The 19,289-nt window shown below is 61.7% G+C and overlaps 9 protein-coding genes and 1 non-coding gene across 10 annotated transcripts; 4 read left to right on the top strand and 6 right to left on the bottom strand.

The window, feature by feature from the left end:
• The first annotated feature begins 473 nt into the window (after positions 1-473).
• On the top strand, positions 474-1,893 carry V1510DRAFT_423674 (uncharacterized protein). The gene is made up of 2 exons (XM_066934971.1): positions 474-829; positions 861-1,893. Exons 1-2 carry the CDS (start codon positions 624-626, stop codon positions 1,741-1,743), a joined length of 1,089 nt encoding a protein of 362 aa, XP_066786598.1. The 5' UTR covers positions 474-623; the 3' UTR covers positions 1,744-1,893.
• V1510DRAFT_399811 (major facilitator superfamily domain-containing protein) lies at positions 1,732-3,739 on the bottom strand. The gene is made up of 2 exons (XM_066931946.1): positions 3,387-3,739; positions 1,732-3,355 (listed from the first exon to the last, which is right to left on the bottom strand). The coding sequence occupies exons 1-2, from the start codon at positions 3,449-3,451 to the stop codon at positions 1,759-1,761; spliced, it is 1,662 nt and encodes a 553-aa protein (XP_066786597.1). The 5' UTR covers positions 3,452-3,739; the 3' UTR covers positions 1,732-1,758.
• A 428-nt stretch (positions 3,740-4,167) lies between these two features.
• Positions 4,168-5,232, bottom strand: V1510DRAFT_289229 (Alpha/Beta hydrolase protein). Its single transcript, XM_066930662.1, has 3 exons — positions 4,843-5,232; positions 4,732-4,810; positions 4,168-4,701 (listed from the first exon to the last, which is right to left on the bottom strand). Exons 1-3 carry the CDS (start codon positions 5,075-5,077, stop codon positions 4,206-4,208), a joined length of 810 nt encoding a protein of 269 aa, XP_066786596.1. The 5' UTR covers positions 5,078-5,232; the 3' UTR covers positions 4,168-4,205.
• V1510DRAFT_423668 (Imidazoleglycerol-phosphate dehydratase-domain-containing protein) lies at positions 5,171-6,336 on the bottom strand. Its single transcript, XM_066934970.1, has 3 exons — positions 5,890-6,336; positions 5,702-5,820; positions 5,171-5,670 (listed from the first exon to the last, which is right to left on the bottom strand). Exons 1-3 carry the CDS (start codon positions 6,140-6,142, stop codon positions 5,389-5,391), a joined length of 654 nt encoding a protein of 217 aa, XP_066786595.1. The 5' UTR covers positions 6,143-6,336; the 3' UTR covers positions 5,171-5,388.
• A 44-nt stretch (positions 6,337-6,380) lies between these two features.
• On the top strand, positions 6,381-7,306 carry V1510DRAFT_289227 (uncharacterized protein). The gene has a single exon (XM_066930661.1). It carries the CDS (start codon positions 6,484-6,486, stop codon positions 7,234-7,236), a length of 753 nt encoding a protein of 250 aa, XP_066786594.1. The 5' UTR covers positions 6,381-6,483; the 3' UTR covers positions 7,237-7,306.
• A 476-nt stretch (positions 7,307-7,782) lies between these two features.
• V1510DRAFT_289176 (MFS general substrate transporter) lies at positions 7,783-9,540 on the bottom strand. The gene has a single exon (XM_066930660.1). It carries the CDS (start codon positions 9,400-9,402, stop codon positions 7,882-7,884), a length of 1,521 nt encoding a protein of 506 aa, XP_066786593.1. The 5' UTR covers positions 9,403-9,540; the 3' UTR covers positions 7,783-7,881.
• A 1,051-nt stretch (positions 9,541-10,591) lies between these two features.
• V1510DRAFT_t263 lies at positions 10,592-10,676 on the bottom strand. The gene has a single exon. It is a non-coding gene; the product is annotated as a tRNA-Gln (tRNA).
• A 226-nt stretch (positions 10,677-10,902) lies between these two features.
• Positions 10,903-14,551, top strand: V1510DRAFT_423660 (uncharacterized protein). Its single transcript, XM_066934969.1, has 3 exons — positions 10,903-11,140; positions 11,370-11,928; positions 11,977-14,551. The coding sequence occupies exons 1-3, from the start codon at positions 11,103-11,105 to the stop codon at positions 14,494-14,496; spliced, it is 3,117 nt and encodes a 1,038-aa protein (XP_066786592.1). The 5' UTR covers positions 10,903-11,102; the 3' UTR covers positions 14,497-14,551.
• A 576-nt stretch (positions 14,552-15,127) lies between these two features.
• V1510DRAFT_423658 (heat shock protein 70 family) lies at positions 15,128-17,702 on the top strand. The gene is made up of 2 exons (XM_066934968.1): positions 15,128-15,269; positions 15,474-17,702. The coding sequence occupies exons 1-2, from the start codon at positions 15,219-15,221 to the stop codon at positions 17,535-17,537; spliced, it is 2,115 nt and encodes a 704-aa protein (XP_066786591.1). The 5' UTR covers positions 15,128-15,218; the 3' UTR covers positions 17,538-17,702.
• Positions 17,703-19,016, bottom strand: V1510DRAFT_423654 (uncharacterized protein). Its single transcript, XM_066934967.1, has one exon. It carries the CDS (start codon positions 18,840-18,842, stop codon positions 17,817-17,819), a length of 1,026 nt encoding a protein of 341 aa, XP_066786590.1. The 5' UTR covers positions 18,843-19,016; the 3' UTR covers positions 17,703-17,816.
• Positions 19,017-19,289: the final 273 nt, after the last annotated feature.

Below are 19,289 nucleotides of genomic sequence, written 5' to 3'. Positions count from 1 at the left end.
GCTGCCCTGCGGGCAGAGCATATAGCCGCTGTGGCGCATAGCCGCCCTGCCCGGAGGGCAGCCACCTCGACGGAGTCGCCGCCGGAGGCTCACCATCGAACGAGCCTCTGGCAGCGACTCAGTCGAGGTGGCGCCGTGCGGGCACAGCATATAGCCGCTGTGGCGCACAGCCGCACCTGACCAGGGCAGCCACCGTCGACCCGGCGGAGGCACGCGGGCAAGCCCCGGCGGGGAGGCCGTGGCGCAGGTGGCGCAGGCCCGAGAACGCGCCGGTGCATGGGGGCGGCCGTCCGTGCGCGGGTTACACCGTTGACGCGCGCCGCACGGGGTGCGGCGGGGCGGGTCCGCGCGCTGACAGCGGCGGCGCGGGCTGCGCCGAACGGCCGGGGCGCAGGCGTGGCGCCGCGCGGCCCCGCGGCGGCGTGAGGCTGTCGGGGGCGAGAACGGGCAAGTGCAAAATTGGCGGGCGGCGTTACGGCGTCCAGCGAGCACCACCGAGCGCAAAGAGCGCAGAGCGGCGCAGAACAGCGCAAGAGCAGCGGCAGAGCAGCGCAAGCAGCGCAGAGCAGCGCAAGGAGCGCAGAGCGCAAGACAGCGCCGAGCGCAGCGCAAGCCAAGGCGGAATGCTGAAGATACCTAATATCCCCTACACGGCCGGTCCGTGCCCGGAGCTGCTGGCGTCGGCCGGGACGGCGCTGCCGCCGCGGGTGATGGCGTTCTGCCCGCTGGACGCCCAGTACCTGGTGGCCGGGACGGACCGGGTGGAGGCGAGCGGCGCGCGCGAGGGCACGCTGGATCTGTTCCGGCACGACGGGCGGAGCCAGAAGCTGTGAGTGGCGGGCGGGGCGAGCTGACGGCAGGGAGCGGGTGTCGTCGACGGCGACGGGCGCGGCGGTGCTGGACATCAAGTTCATGGGGTCGATGCCGTGGATCTTTGCGTCGGCGCACTCGGACGGGCGGGTGTGCTTCTGGTACGTCAACACGGACATGTTTCCGCTGCGCAACCCGGAGCTCATGCTGCTGTCGACGACGGCGGTGGGCGAGGGCGACGCGCTGGTGACGTCGCTGTGCTTCTCGCCGCACAACGACGACGTGATGTCGGTGACGCTGTCGACGGGCGAGCTCAAGATCCTGGACGTGCCGACGGGGGCGGTGATGCTGACCAAGGCGCTGCCGGTGTTCCGCGAGTGCCGGCCGCACAAGAGCGCGGCGTACACGTCGGCGTTTGACAGCTCGCGGCGGGGCCTGGTGTACACCGGGGGCGAGGACTCGTCGGTGCGGGCGTACGACATCCGGATGCCCAAGTTCGCGTGGCGCAACCCCCGGGCGCACCCGGCGGGGGTGACGGCGCTGATGCCGCTGTGGGGCGAGTCCACGTCGGCGACGCTGTGGACGGGGTCGTACGACGGCACGGTGCGGGTGTGGGACACGTCGTACGCCGGCTACGCGATGGCGTGCGGCGCCGCGTTCGAGCAGGGCATCGAGATGGGCGGCGGCGTGTGGAAGTTCGTGCCGCACGAGGCGTCGGGGCGGGTGCTGGCGTGCTGCATGAAGGGCGGCGCGCGCATCCTGGCCGTGGACGAGATCACGTACTGGCCCGAGGTCGAGCAGAGCATCACGTCCGACGGCAACCTGGTCTACGGCGGCGACTGGGCGCCGGACGGGTCCGTCGTGGGCACGTGCTCGTTCGACGACTGCCAGATCAAGCTGTGGGCGGCGGACGCGCCCGTGTACGCGCGGTAGAGAATGTATTGAGATCTAGACCTTCTCGGCCGGCGCGCGCGCGGCCTGGGCCTCGGCCTCGGCCTTCTCGTCCTCGGGCGCGTAGGCGTAGTGCGAGAACTCGCGGATGCGCGCGCCCCAGAAGTAGAACGCGTACGGGATGGCGCAGCACGCGAGCGAGATGAAGAACAGCAGCATGGTCGCCCACTGGTTGCCGAGCTTGTGGTACATCTGGATGGTGAAGAGCGGGACGGCCGCGCCCCAGATCGACCGCAGGAACGTCTTGGCCGCGAGCGCGGACGCGGCCAGGTGCTGGTACGAGTCGATCAGGTAGTTGTTGGCCGAGTTGTAGAGCAGCAGGAAGCCCACGCCGCACGGCAGGCCGGCCAGGCACGGGCCCACCCAGCTCAGCCACGGGTAGCTCGTCCAGGCGTAGATGACCAGGCCGGTCGGGATCAGCCAGCACGCAAACATCATCGGCACCAGCCGCTCCTCGGGCGGGCACCGCCCGGGCGGGTACTTGGCCGCGCGGCGGGCGTAGTCGCGGTTGACCAGCGGCGCCAGCAGCGCGGCCACGATGACGCCGACGCCGATGGGGATGAACATCAGGCCGGTCGCGCCCAGGCCCATGTTCTTGTCCTCGGTGAAGACCACGGGGTAGGCAAAGAAGAACATGTAGAGCAGGCCGTAGATGACCGACATGTAGATCGAGATCAGGAACACGATCAGCTCGCGGCACAGCAGCACGATCGGCCGGTACAGCGACAGCTTGACCATCTGCGCCAGCGGCCGCGGGCTCAGCTCGAGGTCCGTCTTGTACGACGGGTCGCCGGTCTGCTTGCGCAGCTTGGCCGCCCGGCGCTTGAGGATGATGGGCGCGTACGTCTCGGGGATGGTCGCCGACATGAGCACGAAGATCACGGCGGTGAAGATCAGGAAGACGTAGTAGATCCACCGCCAGGACACGTGCTCGCCGATGTAGCCGCCCACGATCGGGCCGATGCACGGGCCGATGAACGGCGCGGCCGAGAACGCGGCCATGGCCGTGCCGCGGTCCTTGTTGTCCCACAGGTCGGCCAGCGTGCCGCCGACGAGCGTCATCGGCGCCGAGAACGCGATGCCGTCGATCAGCCGGCACACGAGCAGCGTGCCGATGTTCTCGGCGCGCGCGCACGGGATGATGAAGATCACGGCGACGGAGAACGTCGAGACGTAGACGATCTGCCGGCCAAACACCTCCGACAGCGGCGCAAACACCAGCGGGCCGACGCCGAAGCCCAGGACGAACATGGTCACCGTCAGGATCACGACCTCGACCGAGACGTGGAAGTACTCGGCCACGCCGTCGATGTCGCCGGTCACGATCGCCGATCCGAGCGCGACCGCGAAGCACAGCAGCGCGACGACGAGCGTCACGTACCACTTGTACGCGCGCGACCAGTTCTTGGGGTTGCCGGGGTCGCCCGGCGTGAACGTCACGAGCTTGATGCCGTCCTCCTGCAGCACGTAGCCCTCCGCCGGCGTCTCGACGTACTCGGCCAGGTCCGCCGAGGACTCGACCGCGTGCACCGGGAAGTTGGCGGCATCCAGCGGGCTGATGGCGGTGGCCGCCGTGTGCAGGTACGGCTGGTGGCTGTCGTCAGCGCGCACGCGAACCGACTTACGCCTGCGCCAGATCGGGCTGCTCTTTCTTGAGCTCGACCGAGTTGCTACTACTGGTCTCTGTCATCTTGGCTTTGGCTGGCGAGCATCTCGGCACGGGCCCGCTTTTATACGCCGGGCCGGCGTGCGCACCGGACACGGCCGCGGGCGCGTGGCCAAACGAGCGTGCCGTGAGCCGCGTTTGCAGCGCGGGCCGTCAGCGACGCCCATCGCCATGGCCCGATGGCCAGAATGGGCAACGCGGCGCCTGTCTGCATGCGAACTAAACCCCAAAAGGGTAGCCACGTCGGATCTCGTGCCGGTTAAGCGGATTTGAACCTTAATTCGCTATTGTCCGTGCCGTGTTATCCTGGCTGCGTGGCGGGGCCCGGGGCTGCGGCGCGCGCGGGCGCGCCGCAGAGCGGCGGCCGGTGAGCGCGCGGCCGGCGCGCGCGATGAGCCGCACGCGGTGCGGCGCGCGCGCGCGCGCTGCGGCTCCCGCGCCTGAGCGCCCGGCACCGGCCTAGCGCCACGGTGCTGGGTCGCGCCCGGCCGTGCGCTCCCAGGTCCCTGTCCGGACCCTGTCCCGACCCTGTCCGGACAGAGTCCGCCGGACGGCCGGACCGGCCGCCACTCGGGGCCGCCGCCGCGCCGCCGTGGCGGTGCTGCGCCGCCGCGTCTCTGCGCGCGCTGCCGCTCGGAACTCGGCACGCCCCCGTCTCCACCGCGCCCAACACACGCTTGGCGGCGCGGGGCCGACGCCCTGACCCGTACGCGCAACACTTCATTGCTATCCACGCGCTGCTGGCACTACAAATCTGCCGCCGCTTCCTGGCGCCCGCTCACGCGTGCGCCGCAAACCACGCCAGCACGTCCTGCTTGGCCGTCTCCATCGTCGCAGCCAGCGCCGGATCCGACACGTTCGCGCGGACCGCAAACCCGTGGGGCATGCCCTCGTACGTCGTAGCCTTGTACTCGGCGCCCGCCGCCGTCACCAGCTTCTCGGCCTTGTCCACGCTCTCCGGCGGGAACGCGGGGTCGTTGCCGCCGAGCAGCACCAGCGTGGGCACGTTTCTGTAGCCCTTGAAGTCGCCCGGCAACGACACCAGACTCGGGTGCACCGCGGCCACGGCCGAGACGGCACCCGCCCGCAGCCGGTCCGTGGCCGCCATGAACGCGTGCCGGCCGCCAAAGCAGAATCCGACGACATACACGGGCTCGTCCGGGTGCGCGTCCTTGGCGGCCTCCACAAACTGCTTGATCTTGGCCATGGACACCGACGCCCGCGCGAAAAACAGAAACGGGATCACCTTAGCGTACAGCGGCACCTTGTAGTACCTGCGTCAGCGCGCTCCCGTCGCCACTCACAGGTCTTCCAGGAACGACCGCGGCTTCTCATCCTCGATCGGCAGGATCGCCTCGACCTGCTCGGCCGAGATCGGCTCGTCTGCGGTCAGCGCGTTCGGGCAACCCACTCACAAGGAAACAGGTCCGGCAGGTACACACGGTAGCCGCCCTCCTTGGCGTAGGCGTCCGCCAGCAGCCGCGAGTTGGCCATCTTCCAGCCGAAGATATCGGCGAGCATCACGACCGTGCCCTTGGGCGCGTCCGCGGACGTCACATACGTCTCCAAGCCGAACGTAGGCGTCTCCGTGCCCACGGGCTGGCCCTTGTGGATCGTGCCTTTGATACACTTGTCGCAGGGAAGAGACATTCTACGGAATTAGTCGACCAAGAGCGAACCGAACTGTTTGGCGCTAGGGGCTTTTGCAGAGGCGAACAAAGGCTAGCGAGAGTTTGTTCTGACACGGAAGAATTCGAGTGGTGTGGGTGGGCCAACCCTTATATGCTGTCTGCCGGCAACTGCCCTAAACGGACTTAAGACGGCTTTGATGATCACCGGTCTTGGCCACGACTAGAGCCACGACTAGAGCCACGACAGAGCGCAGTCGGGACGTACGCGGAGGCGAGGGGTCAGGGACCAGCGCTACATCGAGGGCAGGATATATTACAGCGATCTAACGTCTACAACACGCCCTTGGTGCTGGGCACGTCGTCCTTGCCGGTGCGCGTGGTGGCCTCGCGGATGGCCACCGCCAGCGCCTTGAACGCGCTCTCGGCGCGGTGGTGGTCGTTGTCGCCGCGGATGACGTCCACGTGCATGGTGATGCCAGCACCCTGGGCGAAAGACTTGAGGCAGTGCGGCAGCATCTCGGTCGAGAGATCGCCAATCTTCTCCCGGCGCAGGCCGAGGTCCACGACGGCGTACGGACGGTTGGACAGGTCGACGACGGCGCGCGACAGGGCCTGCGGTCAGCGGCGTCGCGCTGTTACGTACCTCGTCCAGGGGCGCGTAGGCGTAGCCAAAGCGCTTGTAGCCGCGGATGGGGCCCAGAGCCTCCTTGAACGCGACGCCGAGCGCGATCGCGCAGTCCTCGGCGGTGTGGTGGTCGTCGACTGGGGGTCAGTGGAGCCGCGCCGCAGGGTCGAGCCGCACGCCGTGCGGCTCGCCACGCCCGTACGTACTGTGCAGGTCGCCGTTGCACACCAGGTGCAGACTCCACCCGGCGTGCTTAGCCAGCGCGTGGATCATGTGGTCGAAGAAACCGATGCCCGAGCTGACCGCGATCGACTGGCCGCCCGTGTTCTGGTTGGCGTGGCCCGACTCGCCGGCCTCGGCGTCCAGCGACACATCGCCGCCGTCCAGCGACAGCGCCAGCTTGATCTTGGTCTCGTTGGTGTCTCTGACGAGCTTCGTAGCACGCACCGTGGTCGCCATTGCTCTGCCGGTCAGCGTCTGGCAGGTGTCTCCGTCGCCCGAGGGCGCCAGCGGCCGCGGCCGCAGACGTGGACCGGCGCAGCCAATTGCCCTCGCCTGCTCGGACCGGCTGTGGGCGACTCTGTGCGCTGCCGACGTACCTGTATCTGTCTATTCGACGTGGGCCCGTTCGAGAAGATCTGTCCAGTAATCTGAGCTCTGATTACAGCTGCCGAAAGCCAAAAAAATTTGGCCGGCGGCGGTGTGTGGCGGGTGGCGCAGTGAGGCAGTGGTGGCAGTGCACCACAGCTCGGGAGGGCTCAGCGCCCGCGAACATTAGGGCACGACAGGGCTAGGGCTACATGCAGTGCATAAATTCGCGGCTGGCGCGAATTTTTTTTTTCTCGTTTGCACCGCGCAGCGTTCGAGGTGGGCCGGAGCCTGCGGATTACGCTGCCGGCCGGGCAGGTTGCAGAGTGCGCCAGCAGCGAGATCAAGCTTCAATGATGACCCAATTAAATTTGCATAGTTCAACTGAAACTATCGTGTTGAATAAAACATATATCTTTCGCTCCTATCTGATACGATGCTTTGATCTCGCTGGTGGTGTGATTTGTGGACCTCTTCTCGTAGTCGGCTGGATCCGACGGGCGTGTGTGATCCGGAAAGAGTCACCGGTCTGCCCGTATCTGGTGGGTCTGGCAGCGTGTTGGCTGCGTGCTTGCCTACCAGTCCGTTCCTTGCGGACTGACTCATCTTGCGACTATTATGTCATGGCCACCGAGTGGCCAACCCTGGCTCAGCTGTGGCGGCTCAGCCGGCTGCTGCCGCAAGCGCCGGCGATGTACGATGGTAGACTACAGGTCTACTGCACGGCCAAGTGCGTGCGCACGGCGTTTCGCGCTCACTCGCATGTTCTATCGAGCGCACGGTCTCAGCGGACGGCGCGTGGTCGGAGCGGGGTAGCTACGCGTACGCCCGGCGAGCTCGGGAAACCTCCCGACTGGCAAGCCACCGCGGCTGAATCGGACCACTGGGCTGGCGTGTCTGCTTGTTTGTGGACACCCCCGGCCCCGCGACCGTGTTTGAACGAGGCAGCTTGGTACAAACCCTAGAACCCTAAGTAGCACTCGCGACTGGGGCGCGCCTCAGCGGTGGCAGAAACATGCATCCACTAGCCGTATACAGCCACAGCGTCCAATGGAGTGGGACGCCGATACCGGCGCGTCCATTCTAAGCGGCAGAGTCTCCGGTTTTAGCAGCCGTCGGTGTGCGGTAGTCCGCGACCGCCACCACACCTGCTGACGGCTGGATCCGGCCGGGGCCGAGCTCGGGCTCGGTCCCAGCAAACAACGCCGGTCGAACGGCAGCCTTCAATTGCCTCGTGCCCGCACGTTAACTGCCATCCTCGAGGCTCTGACAGCTGACCCCCGCCCATCCCCACCTGTTCATGCCGAGCCCATATGGAACCTTGATCACAAGTTGCCGCGATCCGTAGATCGTACTAATGGGCATCTGCTGCCGACCGGTTCAATTTCCGTTACTATCAAGCCAATCGAAAGCCAATCGGTGGGCTAGTAGAACCCTATTGAACGTACGACTACAGATGTAAAGGTCCAGAGTATCGATAGCACATCGAAATTAGAGTGACAACTAGCTGTCAGGTTTATATGGCAAAGAAATTAATTACTATCAGAACTTTTACGAACAGACATATGACACAAGACTAAAAATGAACCCGAAAACCCCAAATGCGCGTACTAGTACTGGAATCTGTACGATGGCGACATCTCCAGATTGTCGAGACGCTCATTATCAGTCATGGCATCCCACTTCTCCAAGCCAATGCCCTTGTCCTTGCGGCGGTTGTCACGAGCCAACAGCAAGACGTAGATTGTCGAGGCGATAATGCTGAAGGCGGGGAATGCAATTCCAAGAGCAGCTCCGACAGTGTACTTAGGGGCGTCCTTGGCCAGGAAAGCAAACGTAGCAATGATACCACCAACGTTGCCAAAGCCAACCTGCCAGCCAGTGCCAGTTGCACGCTTAATGTGACCACACAGGTTGGTCGTCGTCCAACACACAATGATCGGCATCGCCGAGTACATGCCTCCCGTAACCATGAAAAGCGCACCATAGCGCACCGACGTTCTGTCCTGGACTGTGAGCAGGATGGCCTCGCCAATCAGGCCGATGACTGCCATCAGCACGACAAATGCATAACGGTGTCTCATGCGGTCCGAGAACCAGGCAACAATCAACGAAATGAAGAATGAGGCGGCCCACGGCGGCACCGAGTAGAGCTGCGTCTTGATAGAGCTGTAGCCGAAGTTGTGAATGATGTTCGTGGCGAAGTAGGCGTAGCCGTAGGACGGGATAATAAGACCGAAGTACATGAAGCCAGCCAGGAAAATCTTCGGGTCCTTAAACGCACTCAACACAGTCTTGAACGAGCCAGTAGTGCTGCGCTGCGACTTGCCGACGTCCATCTCGAGCTTGATCTTGACGAACTTGCGCTCATTGTCGTCCAGGAACTTGGCCTCCTCTGGGAAATCCGCAATGCAGAAGAAGAAAATCAGACCGAGGACGGCAGTAGCGACGCCCTCGAGAATGAAAATCCACCGCCATCCGTTGTATCCACGCATGCCCTGCATCTTGCCGATGGCCGAAGCCAGCAGACCAGCGAAGGCACCCGCGAGCGAGGTCGAAGCGAAAAAGAACGAGTAGCGCACCTGTGACTCAACACGGCGGTACCACATGGCCAGCAGATAGAAGCAGCCGGGGAACATGCCAGCCTCAGCAACACCCAGGAAGAAACGGGTGGCAAGCAGACCGCTGTAGTTCTGGACAAGGCCCTGCATAGCAGTGACCAGGCCAAAGAGGAACATACATAATGACAGCCACACATGGGGTTTGAAGCGCTTCATGAGCATGTTGGACGGAATCTCGCAGACGATATATGGCACGAAGAACATCGTCAAAGCAGTGTTGTACTGGTTACCAACGAGCTTCAGGTCCGTCGACAGGCCGAAAGAATTAGCGTTCGACATGTTCACACGGTCCAAGAAGGCCCACAGGTACAGAACGCACAGCGTCGGCACAAGGCGCATGTCAATCTTGCGCATAAGCTTCTTCTGGTTGATGCCCATCTCAACAGCCAGGCTTTCAATCGCATGTGTGACCTGCTCAGTGGTCATGAATGCAGTCGACTTCTCGACGTCCTGTTGGACGAACGAGCTTCCCGACTCGGGAGTGCTTTCTGTTTGGTCAGCTCCGTCCATCTATTAGAAGGAAACACAGATAGCGGCGCGCAGCCGCCAAGAAAATTTTGCGACTTACCAGAGTCTCGTTCCATCTTCTCTGCAAGTTCAGGCATTGTGTCTTGTGTCTAAAGCTGACGGTAATCTCTTGAAACAATGTCTATAGTGTTCAAAAGAAAAATTTTCGGCTTTTTATAAGCAAATTCTGGCGCTTCAAGTCTACGGTCTCGGACGTGGGGTATAAACTAGAGCTTGCAGAACGTGACCTGGGCTAAGAGTCACTTTAGGTTAATTTGTTAGGTATCGTATCGTATAACAAGAGTGCAGGTATAACAACGACAAATCGGGAATAGTACCAGAGCAGAACAGAGTTGGTGCCTTTTGCCATTACTCACCCGCCCGCTTGCAGAGCGCCGATATAGGCGCTTTAAGTGCGACGCGGCTTTATACATATGTCGGGGAAATCCGATGCATAGTCATGCAGTCTGAAATATTCGCAGTACTGCAAAAGTGGGGTTTTGTGCATAAATGTGCAAGCGCTCTCTGACATAAATGCGCACAGCTTCTGGCACCATTCGCATGAGCTTCGTGTCAAAGCGCGGCTGTTGGGCAGCTGGTTAGTTTAGTTGGCCCACGAAGACGCTGGTCCCTTTGCTTGGTCTGTGGTGTAGTCACGGTCTTGCCGAACCGTCCTATCGCTAAGGTCGCGCGCCATTGGCCAGTCCTCGCTGCTTCGTGCTATCGGGATCGAACCGTTCGCTTGTTTCTCAACTAAGTCCGTAGATAGTGGTTCCTGGTGAGCCGTCGTTCCACATGCTGACACTAATACGATGAAGAAAAGGGCCTGAAAGTATTGCGCGTGAAGACGAAAGAGACCTCAGGACGAGCTGTCTGAATATATATCAACGCCAGGTGTTGCTGGATAGGCGGTTAACGGCGGCACGTTCGCACACAATCCATTGTATACGTCGATAACCGAGTATAGGGAGAAATCGGAGACTAATTCACGATAAGGTTGCTTTGTGGGGCTCACAATGAGGCGGTGCAAGCATCAAGAATCTACAATTTGCGTTGAGGAGGGTGTGGCGCAAGAGGCTATTCCTCGGCATTTCTGCCGGTCGAAGTCGTTGCGGTTATAGACGGCCACGGCTGACTCGAACTCCGCAGTGCACACAAAAACATAGCCCGATGGGCATCGACAAAAAAAAGAAGGTCCTACCCGGATTCGAACCGGGGTTAGCGGAAAATCCAATACTATCAGAATCCGCTGTGATAACCGACTACACTATAGAACCATTTTCATTGGGCTTCGTCATAGACGCGACTAAGACGCCGGTATGCTCTATAGTCTATATAGTCAATCCTCATATAGTTAGTTACATTCCTAAATTGCTGTACCAATGTCGCAGAGACAGCAATATTACTATATAGAGACTCAATGGCGAAAATATAAGTCTAGTGTATAAGTAGTGTAGCCAAAACACGTTAGTATATAGCTCGCCTAGGTTAGGCACATGCACACTCTTTCTTGTGAACGTTTTCGTTTTTTTTTCCTTACACCTAAACACCAACAAAACTAAGTATCACGATTGATTTTTTCAGGACTACAATACAGATTTTCACGTTTTACTTCGTGCAAGACCGCAACTCCGTCGTTTTTGGATCATTGTTTTTCAGATACAGAGCCATCTCATTATAAATAGAGCAGTCAATCGAACAGCATGTCTCATTCACCATCATTAGCGTTCGGTCCTGAATGGTGAGTTACTGAGTGCAGTCGTTGTTTGCATGATCCGCTGGACTGATCTGTGGTCGACCGTTGTGCGCACACGACACCGTTGCGGTACTCTGCAGTCACGGCACGCACAGGCAAACGAATTGCCACAGGTGCAATCAGTGTTCTGCCGCCTGCGCGATGTCTGGGGGGGTACCGGATACGTGTGGACGATAGAGCCGCATGTTGCGTCAGACAGGGGCTAACGTTATAGGATGCGGTCGAAACCGTCACGGACTGGACCGGCTGCTGCCGCCGCTGCAAATCAGGCCGCGGCTGCCGCGGCTGCCGGTCCGCCGGCGAAACCCAAGTTTTCATGGTCGGCAGTGTCGCAAGGCCACGCGCCAGCAGTTCACACCGGGCCTCACCCGCTGGCCAAGTCGAGACTTCATGACCACAGCCACGGACTGAACAATGGTGGAGACCATCCGTCTCCGGGAAGGTCGATGATGGGCACAGATGGAGCCTCTGGGCCGGTATCTTCGCTTCACACGACTCATACGCCACCACCGGAGATCCCTCGAAATCGCAATGGCAGGAAATATTCGAAAGATGAGCTCTTGCAAGTCTGGCATCTGATGGAGGCTACAGGCAAGCTGCCACCGTCCCCACCAGCGTCGTTTCCGTGCATCCTCACACGTCCGAAGGGCAAAAACAATATCCAAATCGAGGACGGTCCGGACGGGAAGAGCCATAAGGAGAGACCGAAGTACTACTCGAAGGTGCTGCTACCGCCGGAACTGGACAAGGCCGCGCAGAAGATCGAGCCGGATGTAAGCACTACTACCGCTTGCCGCGAAATTGTACTGACCAATTTCTAGGAGCCACAGTCTGCGACTGACAAGAGTGAGTCTCGAGACGGACACGCCGGAGACCAAGACCACCCTCTACAGTTGCCGTCGTTTCTGGATCAGTCTCCTCAGCAGCCTTCGTCATCGTTCATGTCGTCGCAACCGTCGGGATTGAGTGGGTTCGACCTGCCCAATATCAATACGTTGTCGTTTCCTGACCCGATGCTTTCACTTGGCTTTTCGAGTGCTGGCCCTCTCAGTAACGGTACATCGGCTTCGACAACCAGTGCGCCATGGGGCCCGTTTGGCAACGGCCCTCTGTCGTCCACGGGTCTGCCTGTCGATTTTATGTCGCCTACAGCGTCGTCCCCGTTTCTTCCCCAGCTCTTCGCTGCGGCTAACTCGCCTACGCATGCATTGCACCAGCAACAGGTCATGCGCGAGCGCTCACAACAACCCGGAATAGATCTCTTTGGACCAATGCCCGGGCTCGACGGCTCGTATCGATCTCCTCTGGTGAACAAACAGCCTGTGATGGACCCTGTTATGGGCTCAAGCCCAATGATGCAGAACTTCAATGTCCTTGCCAAGCCAATCATGCAGATGCCCGCCAACATTTTCTGGTACTATAAGGACTACTCTGGCAATGAGCAAGGACCATTCAATGCTGGGATGATGCAAGAATGGTATATCAACAATTATTTTACGCCCGAGCTGCTTCTTCGCCGTGCCGAAGAGCAATCGTTTATTACACTGAAAGACTTTGTGGGCCGGGTCGGTACCATCGAGGAGCCGTTCCTGGTGCCTCTGCCGCAGCTGCCGCCCGGCCTGCCTATTCCGTCGCATCACATGCAGACGTCACTGAAAGACATGCAGCTCGAGAAATTAGACGCTGAATTGGAGTTCATGACAGCGGGTATGCAACAGAAGATGGATGGTATGGCCTTGAATGAGATACACGAACCTGTGCCGGAGACGCCCAAAGACACTGTTGAGCTTGCGACCGGGGCTGGGAACACGACCGCGCCCACGGCCGCGCCGACCCTGGAACAAGCTGCAACGACTCTGGCAGAGGAGCCACGCGCGGCGCCGACTGCTCGGGAGTTTGTTGACCCCGCTATCATCAGTGCCAAGACGTCTAGCAAGCCCGTACCGAAGCCTGCTGAGCCGCAGCCTTCGGTGTGGGGCAGTGTTCCGGCGCCTGAGAAGTCGTCGGTGCCGTCGGAGGCATGGCCGCTACTGGAGGAACAAGTGTTGAAGGGCGAGCAAGAGCTGCTTGCTGTGAAGGAGGCTGAGCGCGCGCCAGAGAAAAGCGAGAATGCCAAACCGACCGGCAAGATCAGTAAGGCCGAGAAAAGGAAGGCGGCGGCCGAGGCTGAGGCCGCTGCCGCCAAGAAGGCTCTCGAGGACGAGGCCGAGAAGAAGGTCAAAGCGCAGCCATTTCCTGCGTCTCGCTCCAACACTGTGACTCTGACGACCAACAAGGAGGCTGCAGCTGCTGCTGCGGCCGCCGCGGCTGCCACTGAAGAGGATGCCCCACGGGAGACCGCGCCGGTGGCTCCATGGGCGGAGGTCAAAGCCACAAAGCCGATCTCGCTCAAGGAGATTGAGGAGCGCGAGGCCAAGGCCAAGGCGCTGCGCGACAAGCAACAGCAACAGGAGCGCGCCCAGCAGCAGCGTCTGCAGCGTGAGGCGGCTGCTGCGCTGGCGGCTAAGCAGTCAGCGGCCACAGTCGGACTTCCCCGGACTGCTACGTGGGCTAAGCCTGGCGCTGGCGAGAGCCCGATCACGCTGGCGGCCGCGACCACCACGACCGTCAAGAAGCTGTCTGTGCAAGACATCCAGCGCGAGGAGGAGGCCAAGAAAGCCAAGGCTGCGGCTGCGGCCCAGACCATCGGCACCGGATCAATTGCATCGCCGTCGTTCCTGGCTGCGGGTATCCGTGGCTACGCCAATGTCACTAGCGCCGCTCGACCGGCCGTGCGGCCCGTCAAGGCCGCGGCGCCAGTACCGAGCCAGTCGCCCACAGTTGGCGACGCATGGACGGTTGTTGGAGCCAAGAAGACGGCGGCGCCGGTTCCTGCACCGGTCGTGGCCAAACCCAAGGTCGTCACACAGCCAGCGCCGAAGGGGGCGAACGGTATCCTCAAGCCTTCTTTCTCGAGCGATGAGTACCTTAAGTGGTGCCGCTCCATGCTCAAGGGCGTCAACTCTGGTGTGAACCAGGAGGAGCTTCTGCAGATGCTCCTGCTTCTGCCTCTGACGCCCATATCCGAGACTCTGGAGATCATAGCCGACATTATTTATGCAAACTCGGCTACAATGGACGGCCGGCGGTTTGCTGAGGAGTTTGTCAAGCGCCGGAAGGTCGTCGAGGCACAAGAGAAGGCGGCTTCGTCGCCGGCTATCGTGACGCCGTCAGCGTCAGCGTGGAGCGAGGTTGGTAAGGTCGGTGTCAACAAGACGCCGGCCAAGCCCGCGGTCCAGCCTGTCGATCTGAGCAAGACTGGCTTCAAGGTTGTGGCAAGCAAGAAGAACAAAAAGAAATAGGCCTGAAGCTGGCTGAATGTATATACAGGATCTAATTCTACTCGCTGAGCCAGTACAGGAACAAGAACAACAATGCGCGCGGTTGCGAACGTAGAAAGCGGGGGCGGGGGGCGTCCGCATCGGTTCGGCTGGACACCGAGGGTGCGGGTGCTGCACACCAATGCAGACGGTTGCCGACAATTGCGGGGAAGGTGGGCCGGTACCGCCGGGACGAGAGATGGGGGAGCCGCACGAGCCGCACAAGCCGCACAGGCCGCACGGCCGTTGCGCGCTACGTCATACACCGCCCGGCACCGCCTCATGCGCCACACTGGCGCGCGCCGCACGCGCTTCCGACACGTGACCGGAGGACACCTAACTGAAAATTTTCCGGCCAAGATGGAACGATATAGAAGGTTCGCGTATATTCGAGGATCGGCCACGTTTGTCACTTTGAGTATAAATGCGCCACCGCTGCATGAATGCAGTTTTATACGCACGACGGCGCCGCGAATATGGCCGAAAACAAGAAAAAGTTATACGTTTGTGGCACGGGCTGCCATGTGCGGCCTAGTAGCAATTGCTGGATCGATAAAAAACTGATGTTCAATATATGATAAAAAGGCCATACAACGCCGCTACTTAAAGGACATCCATATCTCAATTGTTGACATCTGTTGGCATAAAATTGTTAATATAGTCTCTATCGGATCACAGAGTCTTATTCAATCAAACACATCACAATGAGTGGAATTGTCGGAGTCGATATTGGCAACGCCAACACAGTTATTGGGGTAGGTGAAAATTTTCTGGTCGGCGCAACTCGGATGGACTGGCAGTCGCTAGTTCTGATGGCACAGCAAGCAGTGCGCCCGTGGTAGCCGCGTGGCTGCAGGCGATTGCGTAGGCAGGTGCGATCGTGGGCTAGCGGCGTCGTCCGGCAGAGATCAAAGCTGGCGTCAAGCGCGTGTGGAGGGAACAGGGCTAACAAGACACAGGTTGCGCGGAACCGTGGTATCGATGTGATCGTCAACGAGGTGTCGAACCGGTCGACGCCGACGCTGGTCGCGTACGGTCGCCAGAACCGTTTCATCGGCGAGGCCGCCAAGACACAGGAGATCACGAACCTGAAAAACACAATTGGCTCGATCAAGCGCCTGCTCGGCCGGTCATTCAACGACCCCGAGATCGCTCACGAGCAGAAGTTCCTGGCCAGCAAGGTTGTCGACGTTGACGGCCAGGCTGGTGTCGAGGTGAACTTCCTCGGCGAGACCACCAAGTTTACTGCCACGCAGGTTGTCGCGTCGTTCCTGGGCAAGATCAAGACGATCACGGCCAACGAAATCAAGCTGCCGGTCTCGGACGTTGTGCTGGCGGTGCCGACGTGGTACACGGACGTGCAGCGTCGCGCGATGATCGATGCTGCCCAGATCGCCGGGCTGAATCCGCTGAGATTGGTCAACGAGACCACGGCGGCGGCGGTCGGCTACGGTGTGCTGCGCCAGTTCCCCGACGGTGCGTCGAAGAACGTGGTGTTTGTGGACATTGGCCACTCGTCGCTGACGGTGCTGATTGGCTCTTTCAAGCACGGCGAGCTCAAGGTGCTGGCCACCGCGTTCGACAGCCACTTCGGCGGCCGCGAGTTCGACTACGCGCTGACCGAGTTCTTCGCGGACCAGTTCAAGGAGAAGTACAAGATCGACATCCGCGAGAACGGCAAGGCGTACAACCGCGTGGTCACCGCGGTGGAGAAGATGAAGAAGATCCTGTCGGCCAACGCGCAGGCGCCGATCAACATTGAGTCGGTGATGAACGACGTCGACGTGTCGTCGATGCTGACGCGCTCTGAGCTCGAGGAGCTGGTCAAGCCGCTGCTGGACCGCCTGATTGTGCCGCTGGAGGCTGCGCTGAAGGAGTCCAAGCTGAGCAAGAGCGACATCGACTCGATCGAGATGGTCGGCGGCTGCACGCGTGTGCCGGCCATCAAGTCGACGATCCAGGAGTTCTTCGGCAAGCAGCTGTCGTTCACGCTCAACCAGGACGAGGCGATTGCGCGGGGCTGCGCGTTCGTGTGCGCCACGCACTCGCCCACGCTGCGCGTGCGCCCGTACAAGTACGAGGACGTGAACCCGTTCTCGGTGACGTTCTCGTGGGAGCCGGTGGCCGAGGACATGTCGGAGCTCGAGGTGTTCCCGCGCAGCAACCCGGTGCCGAGCACGAAGATCATCACGCTGTTCCGGTCGACGGACTTCGACCTGGAGGCGCGCTACACGGACCCGTCGGCGCTGCCGGGCGCGATCAACCCGTGGATCGGCAGATGGACGGTCAAGGGCGCGAAGCCGACCGAGTCGGGCGAGGAGCCCGCGGTCAAGATCCGGCTGCGCATGGACCACTCGGGCCTGGTCACGGTCGACTCGGCGTACACGGCCGAGGAGGTCACGGTCGAGGAGCCCATCGAGGAGCCCAAGGAGGGCGAGGACGCCAAGAACGTGCCGACCAAGAAGGTCAAGAAGTGGGTCAAGAAGGACACGCTCTCGATCGTGCACGCGTCGACGTCGATCGAGCAGTCGGCCAAGCTGGCGCTGATCGAGCGCGAGAACCAGATGGTCGAGGACGACAAGCTGGTCGCCGACACCGAGGACCGCCGCAACGCGGTCGAGGAGTACATCTACGACATGCGCGGCAAGATCGAGGACAAGTACGCCGCGTTCTCGTCGGACGAGGAGAAGACCAAGTTCCGCGCGATGCTCGACGACGCCGAGAACTGGCTGTACGAGGACGGCGAGGACGCCAACAAGGCGCAGTACATCGCCAAGTACGAGGAGCTGGACGCCGTCGGCGGCGTCATCCGCGGCCGCTACCTCAAGGCCGAGCAGGACAAGCGTGAGGCCGAGCAGAAGAAGCGCGACGAGGAGGCCGCGCGTCTCAAGGCCGAGAAGGAGGCCCGCGAGGCCGCCGCTGCCGCCGCCCTGGCGGCCGCCCAGGCCAACACCCGCGCCGACGACATGCAGGTCGACAAGGACGAGGCCGCGACCGCCGAGAACGACATGGACGTCGACTAAGTGTCGCCCCACCCGGACGCTCCCCTACTCCCTCATGACGGCCGCTAGTTTTGTTAAATTCTCATGTATAGAACCTAAAATTTGCTTTCTATCCGTTTCAATATGCTGAATGGTTATAATACTTGTGCAACAGATACTTAATAAATGTCACAATTGATCATCAACCAGCCGAGCGCCGGGCCCGCGGCCCGCGCCAGACCAGCCGGGGCGGCCGAGGTAACTATAGGGGCCTAGAGATGCAGAATAACACAGACGAATCCAAAATGCCGACAGACGGCGTTACATCGACAGCGCGCGCTGGTTGGCGACGTGCTGGATCATCTCGCGCTGCACCTCCGACCGCACGACCTTGGCCAGCAGGTGGATCTCGAGCGGCGTCATGGTCTTGTCCTTGTGCGTCTCGAGGGCAGCCGCGCGCAGCCGGATGCCCAGCCGGGTGATGACTGTGTCGAAATAGACGGACTCGTCGCCGCAGCGGTCGCAGACCGCGCGGCTGAACGACGGCCCGTCGCCGGCGCCGGCGCCGGCGTCGGGCGGGTGCGGGTACACGTGCTCGGTCGCAAAGAGGATCTCGCTCTTGACGTCCTCGAGCATGTTGGCACAGAGCTTGTCCATCACCGGCCCGGACAGGTACTGGTCGATGTCCGGCACTGGCGGCGGCGAGACCGTCTCGGGCTCCCAGATGCAGTAGTCGGTCGGCAGCTTGGCGTCCGAGAGCGAGAGGTCGTCGCGGTGGACCGAGAACGTGGACTCGGCCGTCAGCTGCTGGTCCGACGACGTCAGCGAGTAGTCGTGGGCGTCCTTGGGGTCGGACACGTCGGACGACGACAGACTGGCGATTGAGTCGTCAAAGTCGAACTGGTGGGCCAGCGAGATGGGCGCCGGCGAGTGCAGCTCGACGGCGTCGGTGGCCTCGGACGACGTGCGCGTGAGGTCGGGCGTGTCGCGCGGCAGGATGCCGATCTCGGCGTCGGACCGGAAGACCGGCATCGGGAAGTACTGGGCCAGATGCTGCTCGCTCTGGTCGAAGATCGGGTTCTCGTGAAAGTACTGGACCAGCTCGCGCTCGTTGACCTTGCCGGAGCGGATCATGAAGCCCAGCCGCTCGGCGAAGCTCGAGATGGACGCGGCGGACGACGTGGACGCGATGGAGGCCGTCTCGGCGTCCTGGCGGCCGGCGTAGTCGAGGTACTGCAGATAGCTGGTGCCGGAGACGATGGAGCTGGCGTCGTCGCGGTCCGAGCCGCTGTGGGACGGACAGCCGCACTGGGGCGGGCACTGGGGCTTGAGCCCGGTGGAGAACATGGGCAGCGCAAACTGCTGGGCCACGTTCTGCTCCTCGCCCGAGTCGATTGGCAGGCCGCGGAAGTACTTGAACAGCGTCTGGTTGGCGTCCTTGCGGGTGCTAGCCGCGCGGCGTGCGGACTCGGCGTCCACGGCGAGCTCGAGCACGGACGGGACGGCCGGGGCGGAGGCCGCGGCCGGGGCCGGCCGCCGGCGCAGGCGGAAGCGGCTCAGGTACTTGACCAGGCGGCCCATCCGGGTCGGCCGGTCCTTCTCGACGCGGTGGGGCCCCGGGTCGCGCACGCCGAGCGGCGTGCGGCGGGTGCGGGGCGCGAACAGCATGTCGCGCGCAGTCACCAGCACGTTTTTGCGCACGTTGCGTGCGGCCGCGCTCTGGATGCGCCACTTGACCGGCCGCTGGTTGCGCACGAGCGTGTCATGGCCGGCCACGCGCACAAAGCGCCTCTG

The sequence above is a fragment of the Dipodascopsis tothii genome (assembly GCF_038497935.1).
Source record: "Dipodascopsis tothii strain CBS 759.85 unplaced genomic scaffold V1510scaffold_49, whole genome shotgun sequence".
NCBI lineage: Eukaryota > Fungi > Ascomycota > Lipomycetes > Lipomycetales > Lipomycetaceae > Neoaidaea > Neoaidaea tothii.
Note: the sequence above shows the minus strand (reverse complement) of the source record. Positions and strands in the feature narration are given on the sequence as shown.

What these genes read in the sequence shown, in the direction of transcription:
- V1510DRAFT_423674 (XM_066934971.1), top strand. Translation starts at nt 624, where the DNA reads ATGCTGAAGATACCTAATATCCCCTACACGGCCGGTCCGTGCCCGGAG. An exon ending in GACGGGCGGAGCCAGAAGCT is followed by an intron (nt 830 to 860) that starts GTGAGTGGCGGG and finishes AGCTGACGGCAG; the next exon opens with GGAGCGGGTGTCGTCGACGG.
- V1510DRAFT_399811 (XM_066931946.1), bottom strand. Translation starts at nt 3,451, where the DNA reads ATGACAGAGACCAGTAGTAGCAACTCGGTCGAGCTCAAGAAAGAGCAG. An exon ending in CAGCCCGATCTGGCGCAGGC is followed by an intron (nt 3,356 to 3,386) that starts GTAAGTCGGTTC and finishes CGCTGACGACAG; the next exon opens with CCACCAGCCGTACCTGCACA.
- V1510DRAFT_289229 (XM_066930662.1), bottom strand. Translation starts at nt 5,077, where the DNA reads ATGTCTCTTCCCTGCGACAAGTGTATCAAAGGCACGATCCACAAGGGC. An exon ending in CCTGCCGGACCTGTTTCCTT is followed by an intron (nt 4,811 to 4,842) that starts GTGAGTGGGTTG and finishes CGCTGACCGCAG; the next exon opens with ACGAGCCGATCTCGGCCGAG. An exon ending in CGGTCGTTCCTGGAAGACCT is followed by an intron (nt 4,702 to 4,731) that starts GTGAGTGGCGAC and finishes GCGCTGACGCAG; the next exon opens with GTACTACAAGGTGCCGCTGT.
- V1510DRAFT_423668 (XM_066934970.1), bottom strand. Translation starts at nt 6,142, where the DNA reads ATGGCGACCACGGTGCGTGCTACGAAGCTCGTCAGAGACACCAACGAG. An exon ending in GTGCAACGGCGACCTGCACA is followed by an intron (nt 5,821 to 5,889) that starts GTACGTACGGGC and finishes ACTGACCCCCAG; the next exon opens with TCGACGACCACCACACCGCC. An exon ending in CCTACGCGCCCCTGGACGAG is followed by an intron (nt 5,671 to 5,701) that starts GTACGTAACAGC and finishes CGCTGACCGCAG; the next exon opens with GCCCTGTCGCGCGCCGTCGT.
- V1510DRAFT_289227 (XM_066930661.1), top strand. Translation starts at nt 6,484, where the DNA reads ATGCAGTGCATAAATTCGCGGCTGGCGCGAATTTTTTTTTTCTCGTTT.
- V1510DRAFT_289176 (XM_066930660.1), bottom strand. Translation starts at nt 9,402, where the DNA reads ATGGACGGAGCTGACCAAACAGAAAGCACTCCCGAGTCGGGAAGCTCG.
- V1510DRAFT_423660 (XM_066934969.1), top strand. Translation starts at nt 11,103, where the DNA reads ATGTCTCATTCACCATCATTAGCGTTCGGTCCTGAATG. An exon ending in TTAGCGTTCGGTCCTGAATG is followed by an intron (nt 11,141 to 11,369) that starts GTGAGTTACTGA and finishes CTAACGTTATAG; the next exon opens with GATGCGGTCGAAACCGTCAC. An exon ending in CGCAGAAGATCGAGCCGGAT is followed by an intron (nt 11,929 to 11,976) that starts GTAAGCACTACT and finishes ACCAATTTCTAG; the next exon opens with GAGCCACAGTCTGCGACTGA.
- V1510DRAFT_423658 (XM_066934968.1), top strand. Translation starts at nt 15,219, where the DNA reads ATGAGTGGAATTGTCGGAGTCGATATTGGCAACGCCAACACAGTTATT. An exon ending in ACGCCAACACAGTTATTGGG is followed by an intron (nt 15,270 to 15,473) that starts GTAGGTGAAAAT and finishes AACAAGACACAG; the next exon opens with GTTGCGCGGAACCGTGGTAT.
- V1510DRAFT_423654 (XM_066934967.1), bottom strand. Translation starts at nt 18,842, where the DNA reads ATGTTCTCCACCGGGCTCAAGCCCCAGTGCCCGCCCCAGTGCGGCTGT.